Genomic DNA, 12,990 nt, shown 5'->3' on the forward strand with positions numbered 1-12,990 from the left:
GGTTCGTGATGGCCATCTCGCGCGCCACACCTAGAGGGACTGGAGGAACCGGTACGCCTCCGACGCTTAGTAACCAGCCGGTCGGGACGCGGTAGCCCGGCGGGCAGGGGTAGTTCGAGGCGCAAAGCGCCTCCGCCTCCCGGGGGGTTAGATATACGATGGAAGCCATGGGAGAGAATGATGAGGTTTGCAGATATGAGTCTAGATGTGATATGTAAATGGAGGCCAAGCCTACATATATATAGTGAAAAAATGGCGGGATGACGGAGGCGGGAACCGGTGAAAAAATAGGCGGAAACCCTTTAGTACCGGCTGGTGGGTGCAACCGGTACTAAAGGTGGTTTTCTCGTCATGTAACAAAGTCTGTCGGTGGGATAAGGACGCGTGGGTAACCTTTAGTACCGGCCGGTGGGTGCAACCGGTACTAAAGGTGGTTTTCCGTCATGTAACAAAGCCGTCGGTGGGATAAGGACGCGTGGGTAACCTTTAGTACCGGCTGGTGGGTGCAACCGGTACTAAAGCCGTCGGCATGATAAGGACGCCTCGCTCGATGAGATAAAGCATGTAGCGCATGACGCCCTGCTCGAAGGAAGAAGACAAAGTAGAAGCGGCGCCGTGCCTATAAAAGGAGCATCGCCATGGCAAGCAGCTCAACAAGCCAACATGGATGGAGAGTTTCATCCCCATGGATGGAGGAAAGGGTTGGGAAATCTCCGTGGCGGAACTTCTCGAAGATGCCCTTGGTGCACACGACCTATGGCATCTTCGGAAGTTCCGCCTCGGAAAATTTCCTCGGAAGCCCGTGAAAGACTCCATCTCCTCTAACAATGTTGTGGAAGGATAGGAAATCTCCGTGGCGGAACTTCTCGAATATGCCCTTGGTGCACATGCCCTATATATGGCATATTCGGAAGTTCCGCCTTGGAAAAATTTCCATGCAAGCCCGTGAAAGCTCCATTGTTAACATCATTACACAAAAGTGATTTCCATATTAAGATACACAAGTTATGATCCCTATCTAGCTAGTTTTCCGAGTTTTCTTCGTCTCGTTTCCCTTTCTTCGATCGCGACGCAACCATGGACAATCTTCATTATTTAAGATGATGCTTGGGTCAGTTTTCACCTTGAAGGGTGGAATATCATCAAACTTATTATAATCTTCTCGACATGTCCGTCTTGTCCTCTACTCCCACGATGTTTCTTTTTCCCGAAAGAACTATGTGCCGCTTTGGCTCATCGTATGATGTGTCCTCTTGCCTTTCTTTTCTTTTCTTCGGTTTGCTAGACATGTCCTTCACATAAAAAACCTGAGCCACTTCACTGGCTAGGACGAATGGTTCGGTGTCGTACCCTAGATTCTTGAGATCCACCGTAGTCATTCCGCATCGCGGGTCTACCTGTACCCCATCTTTCGAGGTTGAACCATTTGCACCGGAACAAAGGGACCTTGAAATTAGGTCCATATTCAAGTTCCCATATCTCCTCTATGTACCCATAATATGTGACCTTCTTCCCATTGTCATCTCGTCGCATCAAAGCGGACACCACTCGTTTTGGTTGGTGCTCTTTTTATCTTGGGCGAACGTGTAAAATGTGTTCCCATTAATCTCGTACCCTTGAAAAGTCGATATAGTCGAAGAAGGTTGCTTGGCCAACAAGTATAGCTGCTCGTCATCAGTGGCATTCATGAGACGTGTTTGCAACCAACCGCCGAAAGTCTTCATGTGTTCTCCATCAATCCAATCTTCACGTTCCTCCGGGTATTTAGAGCGTAAGATATCCTTGTGTTCCTCTTTGTACGGAGCCACCAAGATGGAATTATGTAGAACCGTGTAGTGTGCTTGAGTGAAAGAATGTCCGTCCATACACGTTATTGCTTTCTTTCCTAGCGTGCCTTTTCCACGCAGTCTCCCTCATAGCGTGATTCAGAACACCGATCGGCTTAAGGTCGTGAATAAAGTCAACACAAAACTCAATGACCTCCTCTGTTCCATAGCCCTTGGAGATGCTTCCTTCTGGCCTAGCACGGTTATGAACATACTTCTTTAAGACTCCCATGAATCTCTCAAAAGGGAACATGTTGTGTAGAAATACAGGACCGAGAACGCCAATCTCTTCGACCAGGTGAACTAGGAGATGTGTCATAATATTGAAGAAGGATGGTGGGAACACCAACTCGAAGCTGACTAGACATTGGACCACATCCTTCTGTAAATTTTGTAGAGTAAGTGGATTGATCACCTTCCGAGAAATTGCATTGAGGAAAGCACATAGCTTCACAATGGGTACTCGAACATTTTCCTGCAGAAGCCCCTCAATGCAACCGGAAGTAATTGTGTCATAATCACGTGGCGGTCATGAGACTTTAGGTTTTGAAACTTTTTCTCGTACATGTTTATTATTCCCTTTATGTTCGACGAGAAGCCGACGGGACCTTGATGCTACTCGAGACTTCAAAAAAGATCTCCTTCTCTTCTTTGGTAAGAGCGTAGCTGGAAGGACCTTGATACTTCTCTGGATTCAGGTTGCTTCCTTCGTGGATACTTTGCTGGTCCTGCCGTGCATCCGGTGTATCTTTTGTCTTCCCATACACGCCCAAGAAGTTTAGCAGGTTCACGCAAAGATTTTTCGTCACGTGCATCACGTCGATTGCAGAGTGAACCTCTAAGAATTTCCAGTAGGGTAGCTCCCAAAATATCGACTTCTTCTTCCACATGGGTACATGTCCATCAACATTCGGAACAGATTGTCCGCCGGGACCCTTTCCAAAGATCACTTTTAAATCCTTGACCATATCATATATAACTTCCCCAAGAGGGCGGGTAGGCTTCGTCCGGTTATCCGCCTCACCTCCGAAATGCTTTCCTCTCTTTCTTACGTGATGTTGTTTTGGAAGAAATCGACGATGCCCTAGGTACACATTCTTGTTTCCTAAATATATAGTGTCGGCCTCACCTAAACAAGTGTGTGCATGCGTTGTATCCCTTGTTTGACCGCCTCGAAATGTTACTAAGAGCAGGCCAATCATTGATGGTTACAAACAACAACGCCCGTAGGTTAAATTCCTTTTGTTCGTGCTCATCCCACACAGTACACCTTCGTCATGCCACAACCGTAAAGTTCTTCAACCAACGGCCTCGGTACACATCAATGTCGTTGCCGGGTTGCCTCGGGCCCCGGATGAGCACTCGGCATCATAATGAACTTCCGCTTCATGCACAACCAAGGAGGAAGGTTATAGATACATAGAGTCACCGGCCAGGTGCTATGACCGGAGCTCGCTCACCGAAAGGATTAAAGCCATCGGTACTTAGACCAAATCTTAAGTTCCTTGCGTCATCCGAAAATGACTTGAACTCTCTCGTCGATTTTTCTCCACTGCGACCCATCAGCGGGGTGTCTCAGCATCAAATCTTTCTTACGGTCCTCTTTGTGCCATCGCAACAACTTGGCATGCTCTTTGTTTTGGAACAAACGTTTCAACCGTGGAATTATAGGAGCATACCACATCACCTTCGCAGGAACCCTCTTCCTGGGGGTGGACTCGCCCTCAACATCGCCGAGGTCATCTCGCCCGATCTTATACCTCAATGCACTACATACCGGGCATGCATTCAAATTCTCGTACTCCCGCGGTAGAGGATGCAGTCATTGATGCATGCATGTATCTTCCGCACCTCTAATCCTAGAGGGCGGACAACCTTCTTTGCTTCGTACGTACTAGAGGGCAATACGTTCTCCCCGGAAGCATCTTCTTTATTATTTTCAGCAACTTTTCAAATCCCTTGTCGAAGTACCATTCTCTCGCCTTCCATTGCAGCAATTCCAGCTGTGGTACCCAGCTTTTTCTGGCCATCTTCGCAATTTGGGTACAACAGTTGTCTTGTGATCCTCTAACATTTTCTCGCAACTTCAACCTCTCCTTTTCACTTCCGCAGCCTTATCTTCGCATCAAGAATGGCCCGACCCAAATCGTCATCGGGGTCATCAAAAATGGGCTCATCAAATATGGGCTCTTCTTCAGCCTTCGTCTTCCCCCATTCTACTATCACCGTCTTCAGTGAACATAGGATAGTTGTCACTATCCTCTTCTTCTTCGTTGTCTTCCAATATAATCCCTCTTTCTCCGTGCTTGGTCCAACAATTATAGCCGGGCATGAAACCGTTCTGCAGCAGGTGGACGTGAATGGTCTTTGAGGTAGAGTAATCCGTCATATTCTTACAGGAACTACATGGACAATAGATGAAACCATTCGACCGCCTCGTTTGCCTCAGCCACGTTGAGAAAATAATGCATGCCATTAATGAAGTCGGGACGGCACCGGTCACCGTACATCCATTGTCGATTCATCCGCATTTTATATGTATATCAAATATCATTAATTACACAACATCGTGGATATATGAGTGACAAACTAAATTAATATTCAAGTTCATCGGATAAAACTAAGTTTTATTTATAAAAAAGAAGAGGCTCACCGAGGTTGTACGGTGCCGGCTAGGGGACGACGCCGGCGATCGACGGCGGTAAGGACGGGGATGATACTAATTAAAACCTACAAAATATACCATAATTTCAGCTCAAATTGATTATAAAAAAGTAAAACCCCTAACTTAGGAATTTCATCGAACACCTTGCTAGCACTAGAAAAATAGTACGAGTTAAAACTACCAAAGAGATGTGCTAAATTAGGAACGCCGGAAGAAAGGATGATATTGCTAACCCTTGGATAGATGAATGCCCTTAATCTTGTTAAAATGGTGGAGAAAAAATAGAGATTTATTGGAGTGTGAGAGGTGCAAAAATTTTGTGTGTGAGAGGAAGAAGAGAAAAATGAGATGAAGAGAAGAGCCGGCCAGGGGACGGGCTCGAGACTTGATGATAATATAGGGGGCACCCTTTGGTACCGGTTCGTGTTAAAAACCGGTACCAAAGGTCCTACCCGAGCCCCACCACGCGTCCGACAAATGGCCGAAGACCTTTCGTACCGGTTCCTAACACGAACCGGTACGAAAGCCCCTCACGAACCGGTGCCATTGCTCCTCGCCCGCCTGAGCCCCCGAACCGGTGCAGATTGCCCCATTGGCACCGGTTCGTAAGGGAACCGGTACCAATGGCTTAGATGGATGCCCCATTTTCCACTAGTGCCTTGCGTGGAGGCGGCCCAAGGTTCGCTACTTGAGCCGCGGCTACATCGGTTCACAAGGCAACAACTACGGCGAGGGCGACAAGGAGGCGGGACACTCGAGCTATTGGTCGTCAACCCAGAGGAGGTCCAGCCACTCGGGCTAAGGAAGGAGGAGGTCATGGAGATGGCTATCACCTAGAGCAAGCTCATCGTGAGCTCGATGAGCTTGCCATGTGGCACGGCTATGTCGCTGAGTTGCGGGGGCCCGCGTTGGCGTAGTGGAGGCTTGTGACGCTGTCAGTCACCCTATCTCGCAGCCAGATGCGCGAGCCACCTCCCGCGCCAACATCTACCCTAGCGTCACAGGGTATACCTCCTCCGCTACCATGGCCCTGGGGCCTGCCGGTTGTCATGGACCTTAGGAAGGATGACTAGGCGCTAGTGGCGGAACGCTAGCTAGTAGCTAGGGTTTTTCTTATTTAATTTTGAATTTTTATCCTTTAATTTACACTATGTAAATTATGTTTGTTTATCTATTAAGTAGAAAAGTTATCAAATATTTTTGTTGGACCGCTAGGCCTGCCCTCGATCAAGAGTAGCTACATAGCCGGCCTGCCCTCGATCAAGAGTAGCTACATAGCCGTTTGTGTGTCCTAACTCCTAAAACGTGTTCTCCTCTGCAGCATCGGCCTTTGGGTGAATCGGAATTCGGAAGGGGACGTGGATGATGGCACGATCAATTAGGCTTTGCACGTTTTGACGGGAGAAGAGGAGCGGGAAGCGTAGTGTGCAAAAGGCGAGCACGGGAATCATGGCGTTGATGGGGTTGGGGTCATGGAAGAAAAGGGGTTTGTTCGCTTGCCTCGACTTTTTGCCGGTACGTAGTACGTGAGCCATGGCATGCACAACTTGTGAGCTCCTACCCGGCCTTTTGTTTCCTTGCACCTGTCATCATCTGCGATTCCCTCTCATCAGCTGCCTACAACAATCGAACTTTTATTTAGACATCAGGCCAGGCGTCCTTTAATTAAGGACAACCCTCCGGAGAGGGCCGGCTGAAGAAACTTTCACGCCCGAATCGGATTGGGTCGTTTCAGTAACATGGCTACATCGAGAAATCGCCCACGAAAACGTGGTTAAGAAGATCGAGACCAGTCTTGTGCTAGGTTCTAATCAAAGTACCCAATCTGTACTCGACATAATCTTTTGGTACTACTACTATAACGGAGAGGGTAACTAACAGGGAAGCATTGAGTGCATGATGTGCCGTATAACCTGATCATGGCCTTGATTGACTGATTGCTGCATATATAAAGTTGGATATGACATGTTACCTTTCTTTTCTCTGCGCGCAAAAAAGGAGGAGGCCCCGGTCCTGTTCGGACACGAATTGGTTCATATCTCCTCTATGCTTGCTGCAATCCACTGGTACAGTGACACCAACGACAGGGACTCGCAGTAGGGGAGGAGACTATTTCATCTCATACGACCACATGAATAGAAAAACTCCATTGGTACGGTTGGACATGTTGTAACCCTCTTTTCATATTGGCACTTGCCTTACGACCGGACAGATAAATTTCTTCAAGAGACGGTCACCATTTGAGCATGAGTTACTTTTTATGACAAGATGTTATTTGGTGGAGCGAGCAGCATTTTTCCGTCCACCAAAAGAAGAAGGCGGCGATCTAGGTTTTGACCCTAGCCGCCGCCATTTGTCTCGTATTCTATCCGAAATCAATGGGTCAGTTCCCACCTCCATTACTTGCTGCTCTAGCGGTGGTAGGATGTGCAAGCCATGGACTTGCGATTGGCGTTGTAGTTATACACCTAAAGCTAGGGTTTGGTCCACCGGCAGCAATGCTATGGTGCTTATGGTGCACGACAAATACTAAGGTATATCCGCCTCCCCGTCCACCTCATCGACGTCGATCTTCATCGTGGCATTGAGGTACATCCGCCTCCTCGTCCATCTAGTCGACATCGATTTTTGAGGAGCTTTGTACTTCCTGAGTTCCTGTAAAGTAGGTCCGGATCTGTCTTGCAAAACCTCCTTTATTTAAAAGAAAAATTCAGAACCCGATTTTGATTTGGTATGACTGCGGCCTTCTAGCCGAGCCGACACCTGACAGGCTATATAAAATCTGCGAACCATACGTTACGTAGAGCCACAAATTGCACGGGGACAAATTAAGTGGTCATGGACGGTACCAACAGATCCCTACCTCCTCGCAGTTCGCCACGACACGACCACGCCGAGACAAACGGGACGGCGCAACGCACCGATCCGGCGGTTACCCACCCAGCCGTATGCCTACAATCCCAGCAATCGGCTCGGTCACGTTGCGGCAGCAACTCGATCGGGCTTGGATCGATTTTTACGGTGAAACGAGTTGGGTGCAACCAAGCCGGAATCTGGGGGTCCCCGATGGATCCACATCCGAGCCACCCGAGGTTGAGTGAGGATCCGGAGAAGCATCAGCAGCACACACTTGAATGCTACATCGATTACCCACAAAGTCATGTGCAAGCTGCCCACTAGTTTGAGTTCCATTCCATGGATAAGAACGTACACGACAGAGCCTAACCGAGCCGGGCACACAATTTGCAGCTGGTGGCCCTCAATTATCCGGCATGGGCTAGCTTGTGCTCGTTTCGCTGCTGAATCCGTGGCACGCAACTGCGTTGCTTGGGTGCAACCTCTCTCGCCGGCCGGCAGGATCATTGGCCGGGCGAGCGCGCGCTTCAGGCTCGTTCCTATAGAACCTATCACTAAAATACCCGATAGGGTTAAGCGGAACGAAAAGGGTTTTCCATGCTCTACACGGCTCGCTTTTGGGCTTAGCTTAGCGTGTGTTCGGTAGCCCGCGGCTCCACTTAAGAGCGTACCGTAAATAAAAAATACGAGTGTAAGAGCTGCAAAATTTGCAATTTGAGGTTTAACAAATGTCTCCACACTATCACAAAATATAAAAGAAATTCAACAAAAAAACATCAGGAGACAAACGACATTGCAATTTGATTTTGATCGTCCAAATCACAACACAATTACATCTTACATATCGCGGTATACACATAAATATACTCCTAAACTTAACAAAATGCGCCACAACGGCATTCTACGTACGAAGATGGGCTCCAAGATGCTCACCGGAGCCAATGCCATGGAGGCGACGTTGACGGCGTCAACCATCTCCGCTGAGGAGGTCGAAGCTCATTCATGAACTAGTGGCACCTCTTCCTCCTTCTTGGCTTGCTGGCGCGTCGTCTTCTCGAGCAGCCCAACGACGGCGGGGAGTTCAGCCACCGCGATAAAACGCAACCTCAAAGTTGGAAGCTGGCTTAGAATATGTGAAGTTGTACTAAACTTGTATACCCAATTATGACTTACAATTTTACATACTCCTAATACTTGTTAAGCTGCATAGTTAACAAATTGTAAGTTTCCATCTATTACTTTTGATAGTTAGCCACATTTGAATGTTGCTAGAATAATTAACTAGATTGCTCTTTTTATACAACTATAGTGTACATATATTAATGAAAAAATGGCATAAAATAAAACTGTATGTTGTAGAACAAAGGTTCTCATTAAATTAGTTTTTCGAAAATTACTTAACTTATAGTGTACATGGATATATATTTATATGTATATCCCTACATCTTCATTTATAGTGTATTGTAGCATATATATCCTGAATCTTATGGCAGAGATCAGAAAAGTGTAATGTCTAAAAATCTTTAGAGTGTTTTCTAGTGTATGATTAGATAAGCATATGAAAATAAAATTTTAGAGTAAATTCAAACGTCAATAAATTTTCTAACAATAAAAGGTAAAGCAATAATGGGGAGTCACCACAAAAAAAAACTCTCCCAAATCATTCCCATCTGGGCGACTCTGGAGGCTCGTAGATATCGACTAGACGAATGCGTTCTCTAAACATAGCAACATGCACCCGCCTCTATTTGGCCAATTTGATGCTTTTCCTGCTCCATTTGGGGGACGTGGCTGCTCCGTTTGTGTCATTAGATCTTCCGTGATTCGGTAAGCACCGGGATCACCCATGGCAATTGCATGCCGAATTACGATTTTTTTTTTGCGAAAATTCCACCAATCCATTAATAATCATCAACAGTAGTACAAAGATGCCTAAAAGTAATAAAAAATACAAATAGGTTGTTGGACCACCTAGCGACGACTACAAACACTAACACGAGCCGAAGGCGCACCGTCGTCCTCGCCCCTCCATCATCAGAGCCAGGCAAAGCTTGTTGTAGTAGAGCTTGTTATAGTAGACAGACGTGAAGTCGTCGTGCTAAGGCCCCAAAGGACCAGCGCACCAGAGTAACAACCATGTCAATGATGACAACAGTAGATCGAAAGAGACTGACCTGAAACCACACAATCGAACACGAAAGACGATCGGATCATGGGGGATCCGCCGAACACACAACTCCACGCGTTCTCCGCCGGCGCTAGATGCACCACTGGAGCGAGGATAGAACGGGAAGGACCTTATTCTAATTTCAAGAAGTAGCCGCCGCCTCACCATCTCGAAGAAGACACCGAAAACAAACTAAACGAAGAACTGAAAACTGAAACATTCCCGCGGCGAGAGGCCGTGGTCCGCCACACCTCCAAAGCCCCAAGGTCACCGGAGGCGGAGCGGACCGGCAACATCGCCGGTAAGAGGGACAAAACTCTAGATGGGCTTTAGAGCAGCCTCAAAACGCCTTGCTGTTTCCGTACCGGTTCATGCCGGATTGCGAATTGATGGAACCGCCATGGTTTTGTAGCGTTAATTTGAGGAACCGACATAGCCTCTCATGAAAGTCTCCCAAAAATGAAAGTCATTGATCCACACATTCGATGTTTCCATTCGGCTAATTTGACGCTTTTCCCTGAACTCGTTTGGGGGACGCGGCTGTCCCGTTTGTGTCATGAGATCTTCCGTGATCGGGTGGGCACCGGGATCGCCCATGGCAAGTGCATGCCGGATTGCGAATTGATGGAACCGCCATTGTTTCAGTGTTAATTTGAGGAACCGACATAGCCTCTCATGAAGGTCTTCCAAAAATGAAAGTCATTAATCCACACATTCGATGTTTCCACGTCAGGAGGACGCAGCAGCAGGTCATAGTAAAACAAGTAAATGATGCATAATTTTCTTCCTTCCTCTCTAATAATGGGAGCCATAATTGGCAAGCAAATGCCCCGTAATTCATCTTTGATCACCCCGCAAGAAACGACCATGGCCGCAATTGAATTGAATCACCTCCCCTGTTTCGCTGGCCACGAGCAGACCACCGCCCTCGCTTCCCTGTCACCTGCGAAATACCCAGACTACCCTCCCCATTCACCTATGAAAGCTAGAGGCCAAACGAGGGTAGTTCTGGGGTTTCTGGATCATGGCCCACCGGTCAGTCTACACGTAGGAAAGCATGGAGGATAGGGTCGACCACGCAGGAAGCCACGCCGCATTTACGGCGCCACGTCACCGCTCCGCACTCCTTTAAATCCCCTGCTCCCCTCTTCGTCTTCTTCCAACCAAAGGATTCGATTTCTTTCACAGCACAACAAACTAAATTCACTCGCAAAAAACTGGGGAGTCCCGCAAAATAAACCCTAGCCGCTTCCCTCCGATCCAAGCCCAACCACGGCTATGCGGCTCGCGATCGCCGGAGGAGATCATATCTAGAACCCGCCGCCCCCCGTCGCCCCCGCCGTCCGCAGCCATGAGGGCCGCCGCGACCGCGCAGATCGATCCGTCCCCGTCCCCCGCGGCGCTGGCCAAGTCGCGCCTCAAGCGCCTTTTCGAGCGCCAGGTGCTGCGGGTCTCGCCGGCGGAGCGGCTCCCGTCCGTCTCCGCCGGCGGGGACAAGGACGACTTGCTGGAGCCCAGCTCCGTGTGCCTCGACGGCATGGTCCGCAGCTTCCTCGAGGACGGCGGCGCCGTCGTCCCCGGCGAGCGGGCCAACGCCGCGCGCTGCTGCAACTGCTTCAACGGCGGCGACGCCTCCGACGACGACGACGGGCCCGCCGCCGCCGAGGCCTCCGCCCTGTCCGACGCCGCCGAGACCATCAAGGTAGCCACCCCCTGCATCCCACCGCTTCCATAATCACTACTCAATTCTGACTGATATCGCCGGCCTGCCCGCCGCTTGCCGGTGGCGACAAAATTATTAACCGTACACGAACTGATCCTGTCCCCTGTTCCATTTCTCCCCCCTCCAGGGCCTGGTCCACTGCGCGAGCCTGCGCGAGCGCAACCTGCTGGCGGACGTCTCCACGCTGGTGGAGCGCCACCGCGCGGCGGGGGCGCGCAAGCGGGACCTCCTCCGCCTGCTCGCCGCCTCCCTCGTCGCCACGGGCCACGACGCCGCGCTGTGCCTCTCCCGCTGGGACAAGTCCTCGTCCCACCCGGCCGGCGAGCACGCGTACGTGGACGTGCTCCTGCCCGCGGGGTCCGAGCGGGGCGACCGGGAGCGCGTGATCGTGGACGTCGACTTCCGCTCCCAGTTCGAGGTCGCGCGCCCCACCAAGGCGTACCGCGCGGTGCTGCAGCGGCTGCCGTCGGTGTTCGTCGGCAGGGAGGACCGCCTGCGCCTCCTGGTGGCCGCCGCCGCCGACTCGGCGCGCGCCAGCCTGAAGAAGCGCGGCCTGCACCTGCCGCCGTGGCGCAAGCCCGAGTACATGCGCGCCAAGTGGCTCTCCCCCTACGAGCGCGAGGTTCCCCCGCCGCCGCCGCCTCCTGCTCCGGAGGCCTCCGCCGCTGCCTGTGAGCTCGCCGACGCCGGCGAGGGAGGCGGAGATGGACACACTGTTTAATTGAGGACCTGTCTTTGGTCGATTTTTTTTTCTTGCCTCGATCGGGAACTCGCAGCTCGGTTCTCAGGGACTGGAACTGGATGCAATTATTTTTGATTTCTTTTCCCCTTTTCTCTCTTTGATTTTTGACCCTTGTGATGGGTTAACGGAGTAGTAATTTCTTGTACGTAGTAAGTACCGGGAGGAATGAATGAGCAAAAAATAAATAAATAAAAATTGTAGCGTTAGCTCAAAGAGGAACTGAGAGATGATCATTCACCACAATGTTTGGTTTGGTTTGGTTTCCTTGGTGCTTCTTTACAGCAACCCGCAACCAAAACTCGCAGTGGAGAAATGACGACGCTGTAAGATTGCAACTTAATAATTACACAAATATAAATACTCCTTGCATGAAAATTGGAGTGAAATCAATTGGTAACCGACCTACTACTACTACTACTACAATTTCAAATTTGGAATGCATTCAGTGGCGAACTGAACTGACGCGAGTAATTTTGTCTCCTTTCTTGCTAGTAACCAACCGGTTTGCAAGTTTCTTTTGTCACGCTCACGCGGGGTGGCGTGCAGGGCAACTGGGTGGAGGTTGCCTGTTTCCGCAGAACAAGATGCCCTGAAACTGCACTGACAATGCTTTCCATTCCCTGATCTGAAATCCTGGACACGGAACCAAATGCGCTAGTTGAGATAGTGATATTCCACGGTAAAAATATGTATAATACGGAGTACTCCAGTTTACTAATTACTTCCTCCGATTCATATTTATTGACTTGAATATGGATGTATCTAGAACTGGAATGTATCTATATACATTCATATTAGAGTCAAGTAATATGAACCGAAGGGAGTACTAGTATCACTGCTAGTCTACCAGGGACTAGAGACAGGCAAATTCCACACTCGATGACCTGAGCTTGAGCAGCTGGCTTGCCCAGGGATTATTAAACAACTGTCTGAAATATTTTAAGCGAGGTCGCTGCCCGGCGCAAGGGACGTTCAGGTGACGCAATAGCAAAGCGGATAGCACCATAGGGA

At 49.4% G+C, this 12,990-nt stretch overlaps 1 protein-coding gene across 1 annotated transcript; it reads left to right on the plus strand.

Moving 5' to 3' along the window:
- The first annotated feature begins 10,690 nt into the window (after positions 1 to 10,690).
- Positions 10,691 to 12,243, plus strand: LOC124695798. The gene is made up of 2 exons (XM_047228612.1): positions 10,691 to 11,216; positions 11,365 to 12,243. Exons 1-2 carry the CDS (start codon positions 10,866 to 10,868, stop codon positions 11,956 to 11,958), a joined length of 945 nt encoding a protein of 314 aa, XP_047084568.1. The 5' UTR covers positions 10,691 to 10,865; the 3' UTR covers positions 11,959 to 12,243.
- Positions 12,244 to 12,990: the final 747 nt, after the last annotated feature.

This window comes from Lolium rigidum, chromosome 3 (genome assembly GCF_022539505.1).
Source record: "Lolium rigidum isolate FL_2022 chromosome 3, APGP_CSIRO_Lrig_0.1, whole genome shotgun sequence".
NCBI classification, from domain to species: Eukaryota; Viridiplantae; Streptophyta; class Magnoliopsida; order Poales; family Poaceae; genus Lolium; species Lolium rigidum.

Bases quoted from the DNA above. Each gene is read 5' to 3' on its own strand.
- LOC124695798 (XM_047228612.1), top strand. From the start codon at position 10,866: ATGAGGGCCGCCGCGACCGCGCAGATCGATCCGTCCCCGTCCCCCGCG. The intron at 11,217-11,364 runs GTAGCCACCCCC...TCCCCCCTCCAG, and splicing joins ACGCCGCCGAGACCATCAAG to GGCCTGGTCCACTGCGCGAG.